This window comes from Polyodon spathula, chromosome 23, assembly GCF_017654505.1.
Source record: "Polyodon spathula isolate WHYD16114869_AA chromosome 23, ASM1765450v1, whole genome shotgun sequence".
In the NCBI taxonomy this organism is placed as follows: Eukaryota; Metazoa; Chordata; class Actinopteri; order Acipenseriformes; family Polyodontidae; genus Polyodon; species Polyodon spathula.
The window spans coordinates 28,149,432-28,167,581 of NC_054556.1; the positions used below are offsets into that span (position 1 = coordinate 28,149,432).

General features: G+C 43.0%; 1 protein-coding gene across 3 annotated transcripts; it reads right to left on the bottom strand.

The window, feature by feature from the left end:
- Positions 1–2,041: 2,041 nt before the first annotated feature.
- On the bottom strand, positions 2,042–4,724 carry LOC121298309 (uncharacterized protein C20orf85 homolog). Of its 3 annotated transcripts, XM_041225363.1 has the most exons (4): positions 4,556–4,724; positions 3,942–4,018; positions 3,440–3,541; positions 2,042–2,495 (listed from the first exon to the last, which is right to left on the bottom strand). In XM_041225363.1, exons 2-4 carry the CDS (start codon positions 4,005–4,007, stop codon positions 2,361–2,363), a joined length of 303 nt encoding a protein of 100 aa, XP_041081297.1. In that variant the 5' UTR covers positions 4,008–4,018; positions 4,556–4,724; the 3' UTR covers positions 2,042–2,360. The 3 variants fall into 3 exon arrangements, 2 of the variants coding, with proteins under 2 accessions (XP_041081297.1, XP_041081296.1); XR_005947270.1 differs by lacking the exon at positions 4,556–4,724 and having other exon boundaries at positions 3,913–4,218; XM_041225362.1 differs by lacking the exon at positions 4,556–4,724 and having other exon boundaries at positions 3,942–4,218.
- Positions 4,725–18,150: the final 13,426 nt, after the last annotated feature.

The window sequence follows — 18,150 nt, forward strand, 5'->3', positions numbered from 1 at the left end:
TTCTGTGATTCACACAGCCTTGCAGGCACCTTCCATGCTGCACACATTTAATCAGCTGTGAAGGTTACTAAGTAGTTCACTACGGAAAAGAAAGCTTGTAGAAAGCCCACTTTGTATCCCTGTGTGTTTGAAGTGAGCGGTGACTGCAGAGTCTCTCTGAAATCCTGGAATTGACTTCAGCCCCTGACTGGAGTGTGGAGAGACGTGTCAGCAAAAAAGGGAAGCAACAGCCCCTCCTTTCACTCTGCCCTCTCCAGCATAAAGTCTTTGAAACACACTTCACTCACCATTCAAACTGACCCACTTACAAGTAACTCTGCTGTGCTGTCACATACATGCATGCAGTTTAACACTTGATAGATGATGTCAGATATGACTACAAACTGTGGCAGCAGCATTTACAAATCTACAATGATAGATCAGCACTACAATTTAAAGATGCAATTACGAACTAGCAAGAATGCATCGAATTATCAAAACTTACTACTGTCTGACACATAAGAGGAAGTACAGGCAACATATCTTTTCTGTGTTAATAATTGTCAAAACCTTTTATAACCAAATTCTATTAGCTATGTACTCTTAAACTAGTGTGAGCATTGTTAGTGGGTTCAATGTGACTGAATGTGCTCTTAAACACTTTTCACATGTCTGGAAGCTGCAACGTGTTGGGTAATAAAATGTATTCTGGCTGTGAATTGTAGAAACGTGTTGACCTGTTTAAAATGCATACAGCACTGACAGGCTCTCTCACTACATGCTGCAATGCTCTTGTGTTGACCTGTTTAAAATGCACACAGCACTGACAGGCTCTCTCATTACATGCTGCAATGCTCTCGTGTTGACCTGTTTAAAATGCACAGAGTACTGATGAATATTTGAATTATATGATGTATTTTTCATAAGTGAATGAACTTTTGCTTCTCACCAATCTTCTAGAATTTGTCCAGCGATTTGTCTGTCTGCCTCTTCAAGCAGAGCGTTTAGTCGTCCTCATGTGGTCGCCTCCGAGGGGAAAACGCAAATAACTGAAGCGACTACAGAGAGCATGTTGCCGCTGTTTAAAAACACAGGTATTAAAGAAAAACGAACAGCTCCAAAATACTTTTTTTCTTTAAATAAATAGTTTGAATGTGTCTTCTTTTTTAAAAATACATACATTTCATATTTATTTAAAGATTTATTTCTGTTAATCAATGTTGAATAAATGTTTTATTCTCTGATAATAATCATAACAATAAGGTCATTGAACTGTAACGTATCATTAAATAAATCTGTATCCAATATTATCTTTCCTATATGTCAGTTGGCTGTGCATGTGCTTTTCTTATAATTGTTTTTTTATGCCTTTAAGGACTGCCCTTGCTAATCTGTAACAGTAGATTAAACAATTTAGAAACCAAATGACACTCTACCCCTGAGAGATCTTAGGGCGCAGCACACGACTGGCATGTCAGTGTAAATGCCACTGGAGCTGTACATGTGCATTAGAATCAGGGGCGAGGTTAGTGAGACTCAGCCCTGTGCACATGCTGGGAGTTGCAGTGTGAAGTGGGGGGTGACAGCAGCAGGACTAGGGTGGCACACACTGCTGGGTCTCAGAGAAACCAGGGCAAATATTGGAGGCTGCTGCTTCTGTGCTGGGACAGAGGGCTGAGCTGCAATTGAATAAATCCACAATGTACAGGAAAGATTCACTGTAACAAACCTGTTCAATTTAAAGCTTGTTAAACTCAGTTAGCATTTGGGTTAGGGTTAGGGTTAGGGTTAGGGTTAGGGTTAGGGTTAGGGTTAGGGTTAGGGTTAGGGTTAGGGTTAGGGTTAGGGTTAGGGTTGGGGTTAGGGTTGGGGTTAGGGTTAGGGTTGGGGTTAGGGATGGGGTTAGGGTTAGTGTTAGGGTTAGGTCTAGATTGTAGTTAAGGATGGAGTTAGGGTTAGGGTTAGGGTTGTGGTTAAGGGTGGGGTTAGGGTTAGGGTTAGGGTTAGGGTTAGGGTTAGGGTTAGGGTTAGGGGTTTGGGTTAGGGTTAGGGTTAGGGTTAGGGTTAGGGTTAGGGTTAGTGTAATAAGTAACAATCTATACCTCAGTTTGTTGATATTCTGTATAAATGGTGTGATAGCCAAGGCAAGAAAAAACATTTCTTACAGCTAAGTAGCTTCACAACATTCTCCTCAGTTCATAACAGAAATGTAAATAAAAAAATAAAGAACTGCAAAGACGCAAACAGAAGAGTGATCTGTTTTCAGATATTTCAGCCTGTTCTACTTTACAACATTCCTGCTTTGTGTTACTGCCAGGTTTCAGCTCGAATCCTTTCATGTGGGATCTTTAGGTGAGTTATTAATCGCTGGCCTCTGCTGGTCATTTCATTTCTTTAAGGAAGCTGGTCCTGCCTTTGTGAACCTTCCCAAAGCACTCCAGACCCAAGCTGGGCACAGCGGACCTCCAGCCTGTGAACCCCTGTGCTGTCTGGGGGACTTTAGGGGAAGGGCTCACCTGTGGGACAAAAATGAACCTGTCAGTGAGGAGAAGGAGGGACCAGTTCACTGGACTGCCTGGAAAAAACCTGCTGCTAGATATATATATATATATATATATATATATATATATATATATATATATATATATATATATATATAGGGCAGCTGGCTCTTTGAGCTATTATATATATATATATATATATATATATATATATATATATATATATATATATATATATATATATATATATATAGATAGATAGATAGATAGATAGATAGATAGATAGATAGATAGATAGATAGATAGATAGATATATAGATAGATAGCTAGATAGATAGATAGATAGACAGATATAGATATATATATAGATATAGATATAGATTGATATTATACACCAAGTGCTGAGAGCTGGAGCGGCCTACCCTGTCTTGCTGGACATAGCCAGTCATTCTCCACACTGTGCTCTTTATTTTGTTGTATTTCCACACATTGTTTTCCACATGGAATACTCCACGAGCGCTGCTGGATTACTGAGGCTGCTGCTGAGGCTTCAGGCAGCTCCACACATAGCTGGCAGTTAACAGACACTCTGCTCTCTGATAAACTGACCAGGAATTCCCATTTACTCCCAGAGTGAAGCTGCTCTGTTTAGTACTATGTGAGGCCCATTCTAACTGGATTACATTCACTGATTCATTCATCCCTTTACTAAGCAGCTCTGGGGATTAATATTGCCTTAACATGATTCTTCTCAGCACGATACTCATCAAAGCAAGAGGACATTCAATTAGAAGATACTATTACAATTGCAGCATGGTAAGCTATTGGGATCTGTTATTGTATTTTCCAGCAATAACATAATTCTAACATAGCAAAGAAACAGCATGCTGTGAAGCACATGTCATAAATTAAAGTCCAGGATTATTAACTGTAGTTGTTGCAGTATCTCAGTGTCTAACCTTGATGTGCTTCTCTGCAGGGGAGGGGACTCGTGTCTGGAAGTGCGAAGGAAGATCCACTTTAACCCTGCTCTTCCTCGTCTGTATGTCATCCTCCACCATCTGGAAGAAACAAGCCCAGAGAGCTTCTGTGACATTCCTTCGGACTATTGCATCCCACATTGCACTAATGAAGGCACCAGCTGAAACGCTAGTATACTAGACATGGGGGCATTCTTCAGAGCATTTTACAGCAACGGGCACTGCATTGCATTAACCATTAATTCTTTATATGTCCACACCCAGGATAACCATGTGTAGGTACCTAACACAATCCAGGGTGAATCCCCGGTGAGGTACAGTGCTCTAAAAATCCAAGCGGGGTATAGATCCATCACATCCACCACCTTTCTTTGTTTTGACTTTTCTCTAAACACAAACTTTAATTTTTGAAATCCATGGAAGAATATTTTCAGAGAGTAAATGACCCTTACCTACAGCCCTACAGAGAGATGGTCCTCACCTCTTTGTAAGACTGTGTTATAAATCCCCAGGTTCTGGACCAAGCATTAGCAGCATGCATCTCCATTTGCACGTGGTCTTTCGTGAAACAGAGGATGAGGAAAAAAAGAAAGGCTCAGCTGATATAATGTATTCTCTTGGTTCAAGAGCAGGGAGGAGTTTCTGACCCATATGAATGCTGTATATTTGACTGTGTGTGTGCTACTCAGACACCTACATAACTAACCCTAACCCTACATCCCTAACCCAAATCCCTAACTCTACATCCCTAATCCTACTCCCCTAACCCTACACCCCTAACCCTGCATCGCTAACCCTACACCCCTAACCCTACACCCCTAACCCTACATCACTAACACTACATCCCTACTCCTACACCCCTATCCCTACATCGCTAACCCTACACCCCTAATCCTACACCCCTAACCCTACATCACTAACACTATATCCCTAATCCTACACCCCTATCCTTACATCGCTAACCCTACACCCCTAATCCTACATCCCTAATCCTACACCCCTAACCCTACATCACTAACACTACATCCCTAACCCTACATCCCTAAGCCTAGCGCGACATCCCTAACCCTAACCTTTTACCCTAAGTATACATACCTAACCCTACATCCAACAGCACAACTGGCTGTCAGTGTCTCAGTCCCTCAGCCATTATGTGCAAGTGTCTGGATCTCTTACATTGTTTACTGTTACCTTGGCAATGGAACTCTGTGTGACCGCATCCGTTGTTACTGTTGCTGCCATAACAATCACAAAGCCTGATTCCATAAAAGGCATCTGTACACTGAAGCAAGTCAAAGCATACCTTGACATATATACAGTGTCTATATACGTGTGTGTGTGTGTGTGTGTCCTTTCCTGTATAGCAATAGTAAGCATTGACTGTTTATACATGTTAAAAGTGAGAAGGTGTCTCTCGTCAGGTATTGTCAGTTGAGACTAGACGTTCTTCTTGCTGTTCTTGCAATGACACCAGGCTGTCTAGATTTGCTAGCAGCTGGCTACATTCTCCCAGAAGCCTCTTGTATATGCTTGGGTTGAGATCTGTGCTGCGTTGCTCAGTTTTGTTATCAGCACAATTCACCCAGACTGTCAAGCTGCCCTCAGGAGCTGAGAGCTCTGCAGTCCTGGGCGGCTGTTTAATTGCCTTTTTATTTCTTGCAGTTCCTGTAAAGTGAGTGGAACTCACAGTGGTGCTTTTTATCTGAGAACGGAGAGGTATGGTAAATAAAACCATGGCACAGCACAGTGACCTGCGAAGCTATTGCACTATGAAAGGGTTATCCAAAAGTCCCTCTAGAATATTTTATAAAACTTCTGAAGCCAGAGAGAGGCATAGAGCTGAAGATGCGTGTAACATGCTGTCAAACACACTGAATGCAGTGTTTCTTATTGTATATACTCAGTGTGACACGTTGTCAAAAACCATGAATGCAGTGTTTCTTATTGTATATACTCAGTGTGACACGCTGCTGAAGCCCCTGAGTGCAGTGTTTCTTATTGTATATACTCAGTGTGACACGCTGCTGAAGCCCCTGAGTGCAGTGTTTCTTATTGTATATACTCAGTGTGACACGCTGTCAAAGCCCCTGAGTGCAGTGTTTCTTATTGTATATACTCAGTGTGACACGCTGTCAAAGCCCCTGAGTGCAGTGTTTCTTATTGTATATACTCAGTGTGACACGCTGTCAAAGCCCCTGAGTGCAGTGTTTCTTATTGTATATACCCAGTGTGACACGCTGTCAAAGCCCCTGAGTGCAGTGTTTCTTATTGTATATACTCAGTGTGACACGCTGTCAAAGCCCCTGAGTGCAGTGTTTCTTATTGTATATACTCAGTGTGACACGCTGTCAAAGCCCCTGAGTGCAGTGTTTCTTATTGTATATACTCAGTGTGACACGCTGTCAAAGCCCCTGAGTGCAGTGTTTCTTATTGTATATACCCAGTGTGACACGCTGTCAAAGCCCCTGAGTGCAGTGTTTCTTATTGTATATACCCAGTGTGACACGCTGTCAAAGCCCCTGAGTGCAGTGTTTCTTATTGTATATACTCAGTGTGACACGCTGTCAAAGCCCCTGAGTGCAGTGTTTCTTATTGTATATACTCAGTGTGACACGCTGTCAAAGCCCCTGAGTGCAGTGTTTCTTATTGTATATACTCAGTGTGACACGCTGTCAAAGCCCCTGAGTGCAGTGTTTCTTATTGTATATACCCAGTGTGACACGCTGTTGAAGCCCCTGAGTGCAGTGTTTCTTATTGTATATACTCAGTGTGACACGCTGTCAAAGCCCCTGAGTGCAGTGTTTCTTATTGTATATACCCAGTGTGACACGCTGTTGAAGCCCCTGAGTGCAGTGTTTCTTATGATATATGCTCAGAGAAGGAAGCTTGGGAACTCCTGCTGCAATAGCAAGTTTAGGGACTTGCAATGCACATGTCTCTAGTTTAAAACAGTGTGCTTGCTCTGATGGCTTCAATTAAAATGGTGCAATCTGTAATAATAAACACTGTTTTGTATGGTATTTTTCTGTTGATATGATATGTATTGCTTACCCTGTATGCTTGTGCTTATTTTCCTAGGTGCTCCCAGTAGTTCATGGTACCCTCGTGCCCAGAGTAGCTCCAGTGCATCAGTGAATGTACCAGACATGTTGGCTGATTTTGCAGGCAGATGCAGACCTGGGAGTCGAATTCTGAATGATTTAACAGATGGAGATCAGCAGCAGTGGGGATGTTAGTGTCTCATTTTTCTAATCTGTAGATTTTGCAAACACCACATTATCACCTCCCCTGGCTGCTCCAGCACTCCCAGCACAGACACTGATGCCATTCACAACTCCAGTATGACATCAGGTCAGGCCAAGATGACAGAAATCTGTGAAAGTTTCCTTCTGGTTCAATGCTTCACACTGCCTCTCCTATGTATAGAGTGCATGCCAGCTCTTCACAAGAGGCTTGCATCTAGAGCCTTGCAGTGCTTTACACTGCAGCCATTCCACTGGCCTGTCTTGTGACATTGTGTGAATCATACCCTGCTGTTCAATCAGACACAGGAGGACATGCCCTGCACACTCCACTACATGAGAATGTGTGCCATCAGAGAGTGTGTCTGAGTAGAGCAGCTATAGACTGTACTGTGCTGATTGGATCACTCCGTTCAGTATTACACTAGCTTTCCTGATTCCAAAACAGCATGAGATACGACAAAGGCTTCTGTACGATTCCACCAGGCAGATGTTCCAGTGGAAAAGTCAATATATTACATGATTTCTGAGTAAGCAGGTAGGAAAGAAAGATGGCAAAAACAACACAGACCAACAAGCAAGCAAGCATGGCAGCCACTGAGAGGAAGAAAAAACACTACAAAAATATAACAAGCGTGCAACAGAGCCGCTCAGAATCTGAAGGAAAAAAACTACAGAAATAACAAGAGAACCGTTCAGAATCTAAATGGAAATAAAACTACAAAAATAACAAGAGAACCGTTCAGAATCTAAATGGAAATAAAACTACAAAAATAACAAGAGAACCGTTCAGAATCTAAATGGAAAAAAAACTACAAAAATAACAAGAGAACCGTTCAGAATCTAAATGGAATTAAAACTACAAAAATAACAAGAGAACCGTTCAGAATCTAAATGGAAATAAAACTACAAAAATAACAAGAGAACCGTTCAGAATCTAAATGGAAATAAAACTACAAAAATAACAAGAGAACCGTTCAGAATCTAAATGGAAATAAAACTACAAAAATAACAAGAGAACCGTTCAGAATCTAAATGGAAATAAAACTACAAAAATAACAAGAGAACCGTTCAGAATCTAAATGGAAATAAAACTACAGAAATAACAAGAGAACCGTTCAGAATCTAAATGGAAATAAAACTACAAAAATAACAAGAGAACCGTTCAGAATCTAAATGGAAATAAAACTACAAAAATAACAAGAGAACCGTTCAGAATCTAAATGGAAATAAAACTACAAAAATAACAAGAGAACCGTTCAGAATCTAAATGGAAATAAAACTACAAAAATAACAAGAGAACCGTTCAGAATCTAAATGGAAATAAAACTACAAAAATAACAAGAGAACCGTTCAGAATCTAAATGGAAATAAAACTACAAAAATAACAAGAGAACCGTTCAGAATCTAAATGGAAATAAAACTACAGAAATAACAAGAGAACCGTTCAGAATCTAAATGGAAATAAAACTACAAAAATAACAAGAGAACCGTTCAGAATCTAAATGGAAATAAAACTACAAAAATAACAAGAGAACCGTTCAGAATCTAAATGGAAATAAAACTACAAAAATAACAAGAGAACCGTTCACAGTCATAAAAAGCATCTTTGAAAGGAAAGGCCAGGGTGGAAGACACTGTTGAAATGTCATTGGTAGGAACATAGCCTTTAAATTGAGCAACCAGAGCATCTGGATGGATGGATATCTGGATATATGAGATAGATATCCTGAGTAGTGGCTGGTGAGTCGGAGCTCAGATTGAAGCACCAGCATCTCCCAGCTGACACTTTATTTGTATGCTTATTGATGTTTAAAACTGATGTGAGTTATTATTGGTCTGATAGGGCAAAACAAAGCACACGTCTGCAAAGCTAATGGGTGGAGATTGGCAAGGCTGCATCTTGTTTCCAAGGCACCATTATAAAAACAGCTCAAAAGCAATGTAGTTTGATAACACAACAGCAGGGAAAGAATGTGCAACATCTCTCTGGAGGGTCAAACATTACCTTATACATGGAACCATTTCACTATGATACCCAGGTAACATTGTTCCCAAAAAGACCTCTGTATGACAGATGCATCTGGTCAGTGGCCAGCCTTTGAAAGATCAAGGTGAGCGAACACCTCGCCCAACAGGCAGTCTGCATTATGCTACTTTCATGTATTCTGCTCTTTCCACTGTATTTAATGTATTATGCAGGTTTTTTTTTTTTTTTTTACTGTATATCATGTATTATGCATTTCTTTGTATTTTAATTATTATGGAATTTCTTCTTGTTCCTGCATCTTGTAAAGTGCTTTGTGATGGTGGTCCACTATGAAAAGCTCTATATAAAATAAAGACTGATTGAATTGAATTGAATGATCTTAATGAAGAGCATTTCAGTGAGTGATCAGCAATGACAATCACACCAAGCTTTCATCCTGAGAGGCAGCTGTGATACATAGTTCACCCGCACATCTTTGCAAGTCGCTTTGGTTAAAAACGTCTACTAAATGACTAATCAATGAATTCATTCATTAATTAATTCATTAATTAACAGTGATGGTGATGAACCTGCCAACAGATTTCCACATATTCTGATAAATAGACATTTATCTTTGGGGTCTCTTTCTCCCACCTAATCAAGGTCAATGAACTGGTGGTCTATGTGCGTCTGTATTGGTTGTAAAGGACAGGTAGCAGTCTCACACAGGGGGAGTAAAATGTCCCGCAGAGCAGGTTGAGCCAGGGCTACGTCACAGTGTTTGTATACAGTAGCGTGCGCTCCCCCGCGGGGTCGGCTCCTCTTTCACTTGCTGTGCTGCGTGGACCTGGATCAAAGCCATGACGTTGGGTTCTGGGGCCTGTGATCTGTCAGTTCAATAAGCTTTGAAACTGAAAGGGATTAAAAGGTGCTTCAATGCAACACAGACCTTGCAAGAAAAGGTACAATCGTGGTGCAGCGATCTTTTTGAAGAAAAGCTGCTATGGTGAAAGTATCTAGGGAGAAAGTATCTAGAGATACTGTTCTTCAAACCAAGTCTGGGTCTTATACTTTCTCTTTGCTGGTTTCTCTCGTGTAATAGAGTCAACACTGTCTATCATGGAATCAGTACAATCTTGGTGTGGTTTGAGCTTCACACACACACCCAAAAAACCCACCATTATTAATGCCCTCCCCCCCCGTGCTTGTTCTAACCTCGAACCCTTCCTGTATTCAGGTCTGTTGCCATTAGAAAACCAATGACAATAGCAAGGAATAGGAAATGCTATTGAAAAAAATTCATTCAAGCAGAGCCTACTGTGCCAAACAAAATGCTCATCATGTGCTTCCTTTCATTGACTCTGTGAAGGTTAACTTGTGTGTTTGTGTTGTGAAGTGTCCAGGAACAAAAGAGTCATGGAGGCAGGTGCGGGAGCAACAGAAGAGGTGAAACAGCTACAGGCAAGGACACTGAGGAGAGAGGAGAGGAGAGAGGAGAGGAATGAGAGGAGAAAGGAGAGAGAGGAGAGAAGAGAGAGGAGAGAGAGGAAAGAGGAGTGGAGCAAGAGAGAGAGAGGCGAGAGAGAGGAGAGAGAGGAGAAAGAGGAGAGAGAGGAGAGAGGAGAGAGAGGAGAGAGGAGAGAGGAGAGAGAGGAAAGAGGAGACAGGAGAGGAGCAAGAGAGAGAGGAGAGGCGAGAGAGAGGAGAGAGGAGCAAGAGGAGAGAGAGAGGAGAGAGGAGAGAGAGGAAAGGCATCCTTCTGCCATTCATTTCCCATCTCTTATAAGAGCTGATCTGTAACTCTGGTAGCACTCTAATGTGGTTAGAACCATTACAGGTTTGAATGCAGGACAGATTAGAGGTCAGAACAAGCACATTAATAATGGGGGGGCATCACAATGAGAGTGGGACTCTGCAGACAGCAGCCCAGGCATGCTCCCCTACCATCCAAAACAGACTTGATTGCACCCACGTTACAAATGCAGACCTAATCATAGGCTACCTTCCCACTTGACTGGCCATTATATCTCAGGCGCACAAAGGCCAGATGGGACAAGAGCCATGACTCACATCGCCAGCGGCTGGAAGAAAACAAGACAAAACTAGATGTGCTGGAGTTTGTGTTTGGATATATATATAGGTGTTTATTTGAAGGATTCGTGTTTATTTTGTTACATGCCAGCATGTCTGTGAAGAATTAAGCAGAGCCAGGACATTTTTATATATATATATATATATATTATATATATATATATATATATATATATATATATATTACATATTACACACACACACACACACACACACACACACACACACACACACACACACACACAACAACTCCTGATCTCCTGATCTCCCGACTCTAAGCCACTGTTTGTATTATTGGAAGTAAAGATAACCCCAGTATGGATCTTCTAGCGCTCTGTGAAGAATGTAATCAGGTGTTGAATCCCTCCTGATTAATAAAGTTGGTTTCACTCATGCTTTGCATTATACTGTAGATTCCCTCTGTCAGCAGACACCCAGCCCTCAGATAGGGGCTGGGCCTCTAGGAGGACCTCATCACAGCTGGGAGCTGTTGCTTAGCAACCAAGCTCCTCTATCTCAAATCAACGCTCTCCTTTCCTCATCGGCACGCGAAAGACAAATTACTAGAGCAGCTTCGTTTAATATCATTTCAGTGGTGTGTCTCAAGTGTGCCGGATGCAGGTTGGTGATACCTGTCTGGTATTAAATGCTGCAGAGGCATCTGAATGGCACAGCCGTTGCACAGAGAATATTATTTCAATCCACTCTCTGAATGGCACAGCCGTTTGCACAGAGAATATTAATTCAAAGCCTAGTAAGTCTGCTTTTCTTTGTCTCTCTTAGCAGTGCAAGGCAAGCTGATCTTTTGGCTTGATCTTTTCTTTTTGGTTACAGGTGTAATGCTCAGTGGAGGGCTGTATTGTATCAGCGCAGAACACATTGCTGCACTGCCCTATTCGTCTGGCTCTGAACAAGAGCTCTCCCAAAGCGTCCCCCTCACCTCGTTGGCTTCCAGACAGCATGCAATATTCTTTCTTGTTTCATTTCTGATTATTATATAACCCTTTCAACCCCACAGAGAAACGATGACGCGTCAGTACATGCAACAAGTTATAAGTATGACTCATTCTTATAGGAAATAATTTTACACATCTCTCTAAGAAACATAACAGCAAAGCGCTCTACTAGTATTAGGATTGTATAAATTGGCTTACGCAAATTGAGAGCTCTGATTGATCAAGACCCTTGTAAAAATCTGACATGCTGTTGAGTGTTGCTGCTTGGTAGACGTGTATTGTTAGCAGTAGATGACCAGGCCAGGAGTTCAGCGCTAGCTCAGCCTCGCTTAGCAGTGCATAGAGCTGCATGATTAGCCTCATTCAGCAGTGCACAGAGCTGCACGCTGAGTTCAGCGCTAGCTCAGCCTCTCTCAGCAGTGCACAGAGCTGCACGATCAGCCTCGCTCAGCCGTGCACAGAGCTGCAGCTGCACGATCAGCCTCGCTCAGCAGTGCACAGAGCTGCACGATCAGCCTCGCTCAGCAGTGCACAGAGCTGCATGATCAGCCTCGCTCAGCAGTGCACAGAGCTGCACGATCAGCCTCGCTCAGCAGTGCACAGAGCTGCATGATCAGCCTCGCTCAACCGTGCACAGAGCTGCACGCTGAGTTCAGCACTAGCTCAGCCTTGACCAGCAGTACACAGAGATGCACGATCAGCCTCTCTCAGCAGTGCACAGAGCTGCATGATCAGCCTCGTTCAGCAGCACACAGAGCTGCACGATCAGCCTTGCTCAGCAGTGCACTGAAATAGGGCCGGTGTGTCCGAGCCTCCAGCTGGCCTGGCTCCCTGCCAGCCTGGATTAGTTTACTCCACAGCCCCTCCCGCTGGAGCCCGTCCAGGCCCACACTCTTTACTGCTGCTCTTGTTTCGGACAGGGTTCAGTAAAAGCTGAAGAATACTTTAACCCAACTTGAAATGCCTAAGCGCTGGATGTTACCATGCTGCCTGAGCCAGAGCTCAGCCCAGGGAGTCTCAGCCTAGACACCCTAAGGGGGATTCAAACCATACTTGCATGACGCCCCTGCACTCCGAGAGGCAGTGTTTGAATTGGTGAGCCTCTGGTATAACAAACCATGCCGTCTTGGTGTCCCTTCACACTATTGACACTGTCAAGGCAGGTCTTTCTATTGTACAAATCATGTCAACTGTTCATTTAGAAACAAAAAAATCATAAAAAACTAAACCCTTCAATTTCAAATCTTTCCAGTTGATGTGAGGAGTCTGCATTAGTTACAGAGAGACACTGCAGCTTCAAATGGCTGGACTCCTCATACACCACACTGCAGCTTCAAATAGCTGGACTCCTCATACACACACTGCAGCTTCAAACAGCTAGGCTCCTCATACACACACATTGCAGCTTCAAATAGCTGGACTCCTCATACACACACTGCAGCTTCAAACAGCTGGACTCCTCATACACACACACTACAACTTCAAACAGCTGGATTCCTCATACACCACACTGCAGCTTCAAATAGCTGGACTCCTTGTACACACACACTGCAACTTCAAACAGCTGGACTCCTCATACACACACACACTGCAGCTTCAAACAGCTGGACTCCTCATACACACACACTGCAGCTTCAAACAGCTGGACTCCTCATACACACACACACTGCAGCTTCAAACAGCTGGACTCCTCATACACACACACTGCAGCTTCAAACAGCTGGACTCCTCGTACACACACACTGCAGCTTCAAACAGCTGGACTCCTCATACACACACACACACTGCAGCTTCAAACAGCTGGACTCCTCATACACACACACACTGCAGCTTTAAACAGCTGGACTCCTCACACACACACACACTGCAGCTTCAAACAGCTGGACTCCTCATACACACACACTGCAGCTTCAAACAGCTGGACTCCTCATACACCACACTGCAGCTTCAAACAGCTGGACTCCTCATACACACACACACACACTGCAGCTTCAAACAGCTAGACTCCTCATACACACACACACACTGCAGCTTCAAACAGCTGGACTCCTCATACACACACACACACTGCAGCTTCAAACAGCTGGACTCCTCATACATACACACTGCAGCTTCAAACAGCTGGACTCCTCATACACACCACACTGCAGCTTCAAACAGCTGGACTCCTCATACACACACACACTGCAACTTCAAACAGCTGGACTCCTCATACACACACACACTGCAGCTTCAAACAGCTGGACTCCTCATACACACACACACACTGCAGCTTCAAACAGCTGGACTCCTCATACACCACACTGCAGCTTCAAATGGCTGCTGTCTAAATACAGGCTTTTCAAACAGAAGCTGTGGCCTTTCCTATGGAAGGCACAGAGAGAGCGGGGTTTATTAAATATTAAACATTGCCGTGCCTGAACACCGAGAGTGCCTGGAGCAGCGCTCTACTGAACCCTATGCATGGCGTTCTCAAGAGAATGCATTCAATAGCATTATTATTATTATTATTATTATTTATTATTATTATTATTATTATTATTGTTCTTACAGATCTCTTAAAGTACAATGTTAACAACATGCATTTCAACTGATCTAATAATAAGATCATGTGAACTATGAATAGTAATGAATCGATTGAACACATATATTCTGATCCCTACATGATGTGGAATTGTACCTATAGACTACACCCCAAAACGCTCAGTGAAATAAGATCTACACTGCACACATGAGGGCCTTGCGAGGTGCTGAAATTCATCTGCTCCCATGTGTCAACATATGAACCAGCAAGTGGAAAATCAGCACAAGATATGACGATGTGTGCTGGGTCTCAACCAGGTCTGCATTTCACCTCTCTCAATCTGTCATTCTAACTGTTGATAGTGAGAGGCCCCGGACACACAGGCACACACACTCACACACATTGCTGTCAGCACACAGGCTTAGTGCTAGACAGTCCTGGGCTTGCTACAATTTCAGGAGTCACAGATTGGTAGGCGTCTTTCTTCACACTATAACTGGAGAATGCTGCTTGCTGATAATGCATGTATTGGGATTATGATTTTATTACATTGAAATCATTAAATTGCCATGACCAGTGTGCATGGTGCTCAAAGTGTTCTGAAGGGACAAAACACTTTACTGCAACACATCGTATAACATCAAGCAAACAAACTGCAGCATGCAATCTGATAAAATACAAAGACGTTCCTGTCAGCAGATCTCTTACTGCCAGTTTTTTTTTTATTGTTTAGATAATGTTCACCTTGTACAGTAACTATCTGTAATGAATGTGTTCACATGTTTAATAACTTGCAGCAGGCTTTTGGGTGCTCTCTCAAACCCGGCCTCTCTAATTATACATTGTGAGATCAGCTAAACATTATTTACCAGAGGAATGTCTCTGTTTCCATGTTGCAGACTGGGGCAGAGCTCTAGAAGGGATGGTCCCACAGAGAGGTGGAATACATCTGGACAGATAACAGGAGACATGGGAGCAGTCTGTGCTTACTCCCAGTGCAAGCACAGACTGCAGTACGCAATACAATTATCAGTCAGATGTTCCACAGCTACTCTGTAAAGTGGCTTGACACCTGTCTGTTGTTTTGTTTTTCATGATTACTAGATCAAAGGGCAATGCAAGCAGCTTTCATGCCTCCTTCATTAAAACCCACTTCTGTTTTATGCATTAAGGCAACAATCATCTCTAGTGATTCAACATGGATCTTCAAAGCATGCACAAATGGAATAATCAGTTAGGTTCATAATGCAGGCTCCATGTTGCTAGCCTAGTGCTTGTTTGAACTGGCACCATGACAAGACACTAGATGAGAACGCTCCCCCTGCAGCATTTTTGAGGCCCCAGGTTCAAGCAGACTAGTTCAGTCCCGAGAGCCCCATGGGAAATGAATAAATATGACAGCATTGTGACGGGGTCTTTAGCAAAGTTCATTGGCTTTCTGCAAACACCAGCTAACACAACATTCACGTCAAATATAATGCAGTTGCATATTTGTGTGATTTCAAAATGCATTGGTGCTGTCTACCTGAACTGTGTGAATGAATAATCACTGCACACATCAGCTCTCAATCCTTCCCCTTGACTCTATAACAGGGCAGAGGCTGGGCAGGACCCTATGCACCACAAGCGAGCGTCTTAACCACGCCAACCAGGCTCTTCTGGATTCGTGCTTTTAGAGCTTCTAGATCATCTCAACAGCAGGGGATACAATCCGTACAGCAGAGCATCACACAACACAGCCCGTTACACCCACTTCAACACAGAAAGTACATATGAAACAAAGCATTAGTGACGAGGTAGAGGGGGTGTGATGCAGCACGCGAGGAAGTGTCTGAAACACAGCTCTGGGCCCTGGAAGCCTGCTGACGGCTGAGCTGTAATTACCCTGAGTGAACTGTGACAGGACAGAACTAAATTCTTTTAACTTCTGTCACTGCAAGTCGCTGCGGAACTTGATGTTTTAATGCTTGATAGAAAAAAATAAAAAACTAGAATTCAGATAAGGCTTTGAGCAGTCAAATGTGATTTCTTGTGCAAATGTTGCTGTCATGAGGGGTCAGGTATTTTAACAAGTTCTGTCAAAGTACCTTGTGATTTCGTTTGAAGTAATAACAGTGTTTCAAAACTAGGATGACAGGCTTTATTGTTACAGAAAATGAGGTCTTGTGCATGTCGAGAATGCTGAAGAGCAATGAGGCTGGCTCACACTGACTAGCTCAACGCACCAGTGTGCTGTGCATCATGACTCTTCATGCCTGTGCTAGTAAACTAGAGTTCCTGTCCTCTGTGCCAACATCCCAAAGTACCCTGGGAAACTCTGCTGGAAATGCAACCACATTAAACAGCTTGAGCACGTTTTATTTAATCAGATCCCCACAGCACCAGCAGGCTGGGCTGCAGTTTGCAACCCTTGCAGCTCTCTTTGAGATGCCCGCAGTCCTTGCAGCTCTCTGTGAGATGCCCGCAGCCCTTGCAGCTCTCTTTGAGATGACCTCAGTCCTTGCAACTCTCTTTGAGATGCCCGCAGTCCTTGAAGCTCTCTGTGAGATGCCCGCAGTCCTTGCAGCTCTCTGTGAGATGCCCGCAGTCCTTGCAGCTTTCTTTGAGATGCCCGCAGTCCTTGCAGCTCTCTTTGAGATGTCCACAGCCCACTACTTTTGCTTTTCTTCGAACAATGAGATCAGTTGGATCATTAGCATTCACAAAGCAGACAGTCTGAAATCTCACAACAAAATAAGAAGCATCCCGAAGGAGAAGCGGCCACTCAGTCCTTCAAGGCTTGTCGTTTGCAAGCACACGATTAGCTCTGGGCTGGTATCGGATTGTTCCCTGAATGACCCCAGTGTTTTAGCAGAGCAGAGAGATGAGCAGAACAGCAATGAAACACATGAGTATGCAAACTAGCTGAGGATAAGACTCTGATTGTTGCTGTTTGGCGAGGCAGTAGGGCTGGGGTTGTTCAGGACGGATTGACAATGTCTGTAATGCAAGGTGCCTTTCCACAATGAACACAGTCAATCTGGGACAATCTTACAGTCCTTAATAAAGCTTGTACACATGTATGAGGGCCACCCAATGTGTTCTGGGATTGAATATTTTAGGAAAGAAAAACTAAAAAGTGCAGTAAGTATTCCTGTTTTTATTAAATAAAAATATATATTCCATTTCCACATGGTGTGGTTCTGAGACAGACAGACAGACAGACAGACAGACAGACAGACAGACAGACAGACAGACAGACAGACAGACAGACAGACAGACAGACAGACACTCAGACAGACAGACAGACAGTCAGACAGACACAGACAGACAAACAGTCAGGCAGACAGACAGACAGTCAGGCAGACAGACAGACAGACAGGGCTCCCATTTGTTTTTAAACCTGACAACAACATCAAGACTGGAAAGGTCAGCATGGTGATTCAATTTCAGCTTGTCAGCAGATGTCTGCTTGTTGCTAATTGCCTAATTACTCTGATATAATTGAATAGAAGACATGCTTCTTTTCCCAGTCTTGTGAACATTAGGTCCTGCTGCACGTTTATCTCTCTCGGACGTGACCTTGTTCTTGTTGCAGTGAGTGGACTGAATTCCCAGTCTGCCATTGTGCTATGCTACAGGTCTCTGAATAGGCTCCACTGTTCACTGTGCCTTTGAGCTGGAGCTCAATTACAGGACCTCATGCGTAGGAACAGAGCTACCGTTTGTTTGCAGCGCACAGGCAGGCAGTGTGTTAAGCAAAGGAAGTCGTGTCAATTGAGATGCAAAGTGTGCTGTTTGTATCACGTATATTTCACGTGATTATTTAGCTAGAGCTGAAAAAATAAGAATAAGAATTACATTCAAAATAAAAATAAAAATAATAAAAAAAAGATGTTTCTGTTTGAAGTATATGTGATGGCCTTGGC

Excerpts from the sequence above, each read along its gene's own strand:
- LOC121298309 (XM_041225363.1), bottom strand. The coding sequence starts at position 4,007 with ATGGAGATGCATGCTGCTAATGCTTGGTCCAGAACCTGGGGATTTATA. Across the intron at positions 3,542-3,941 it reads TAACACAGTCTTACAAAGAG|ATGGTGGAGGATGACATACA; the intron begins GTGAGGACCATC and ends TGTTTCTTCCAG. Across the intron at positions 2,496-3,439 it reads CTGCAGAGAAGCACATCAAG|GTGAGCCCTTCCCCTAAAGT; the intron begins GTTAGACACTGA and ends TTTGTCCCACAG.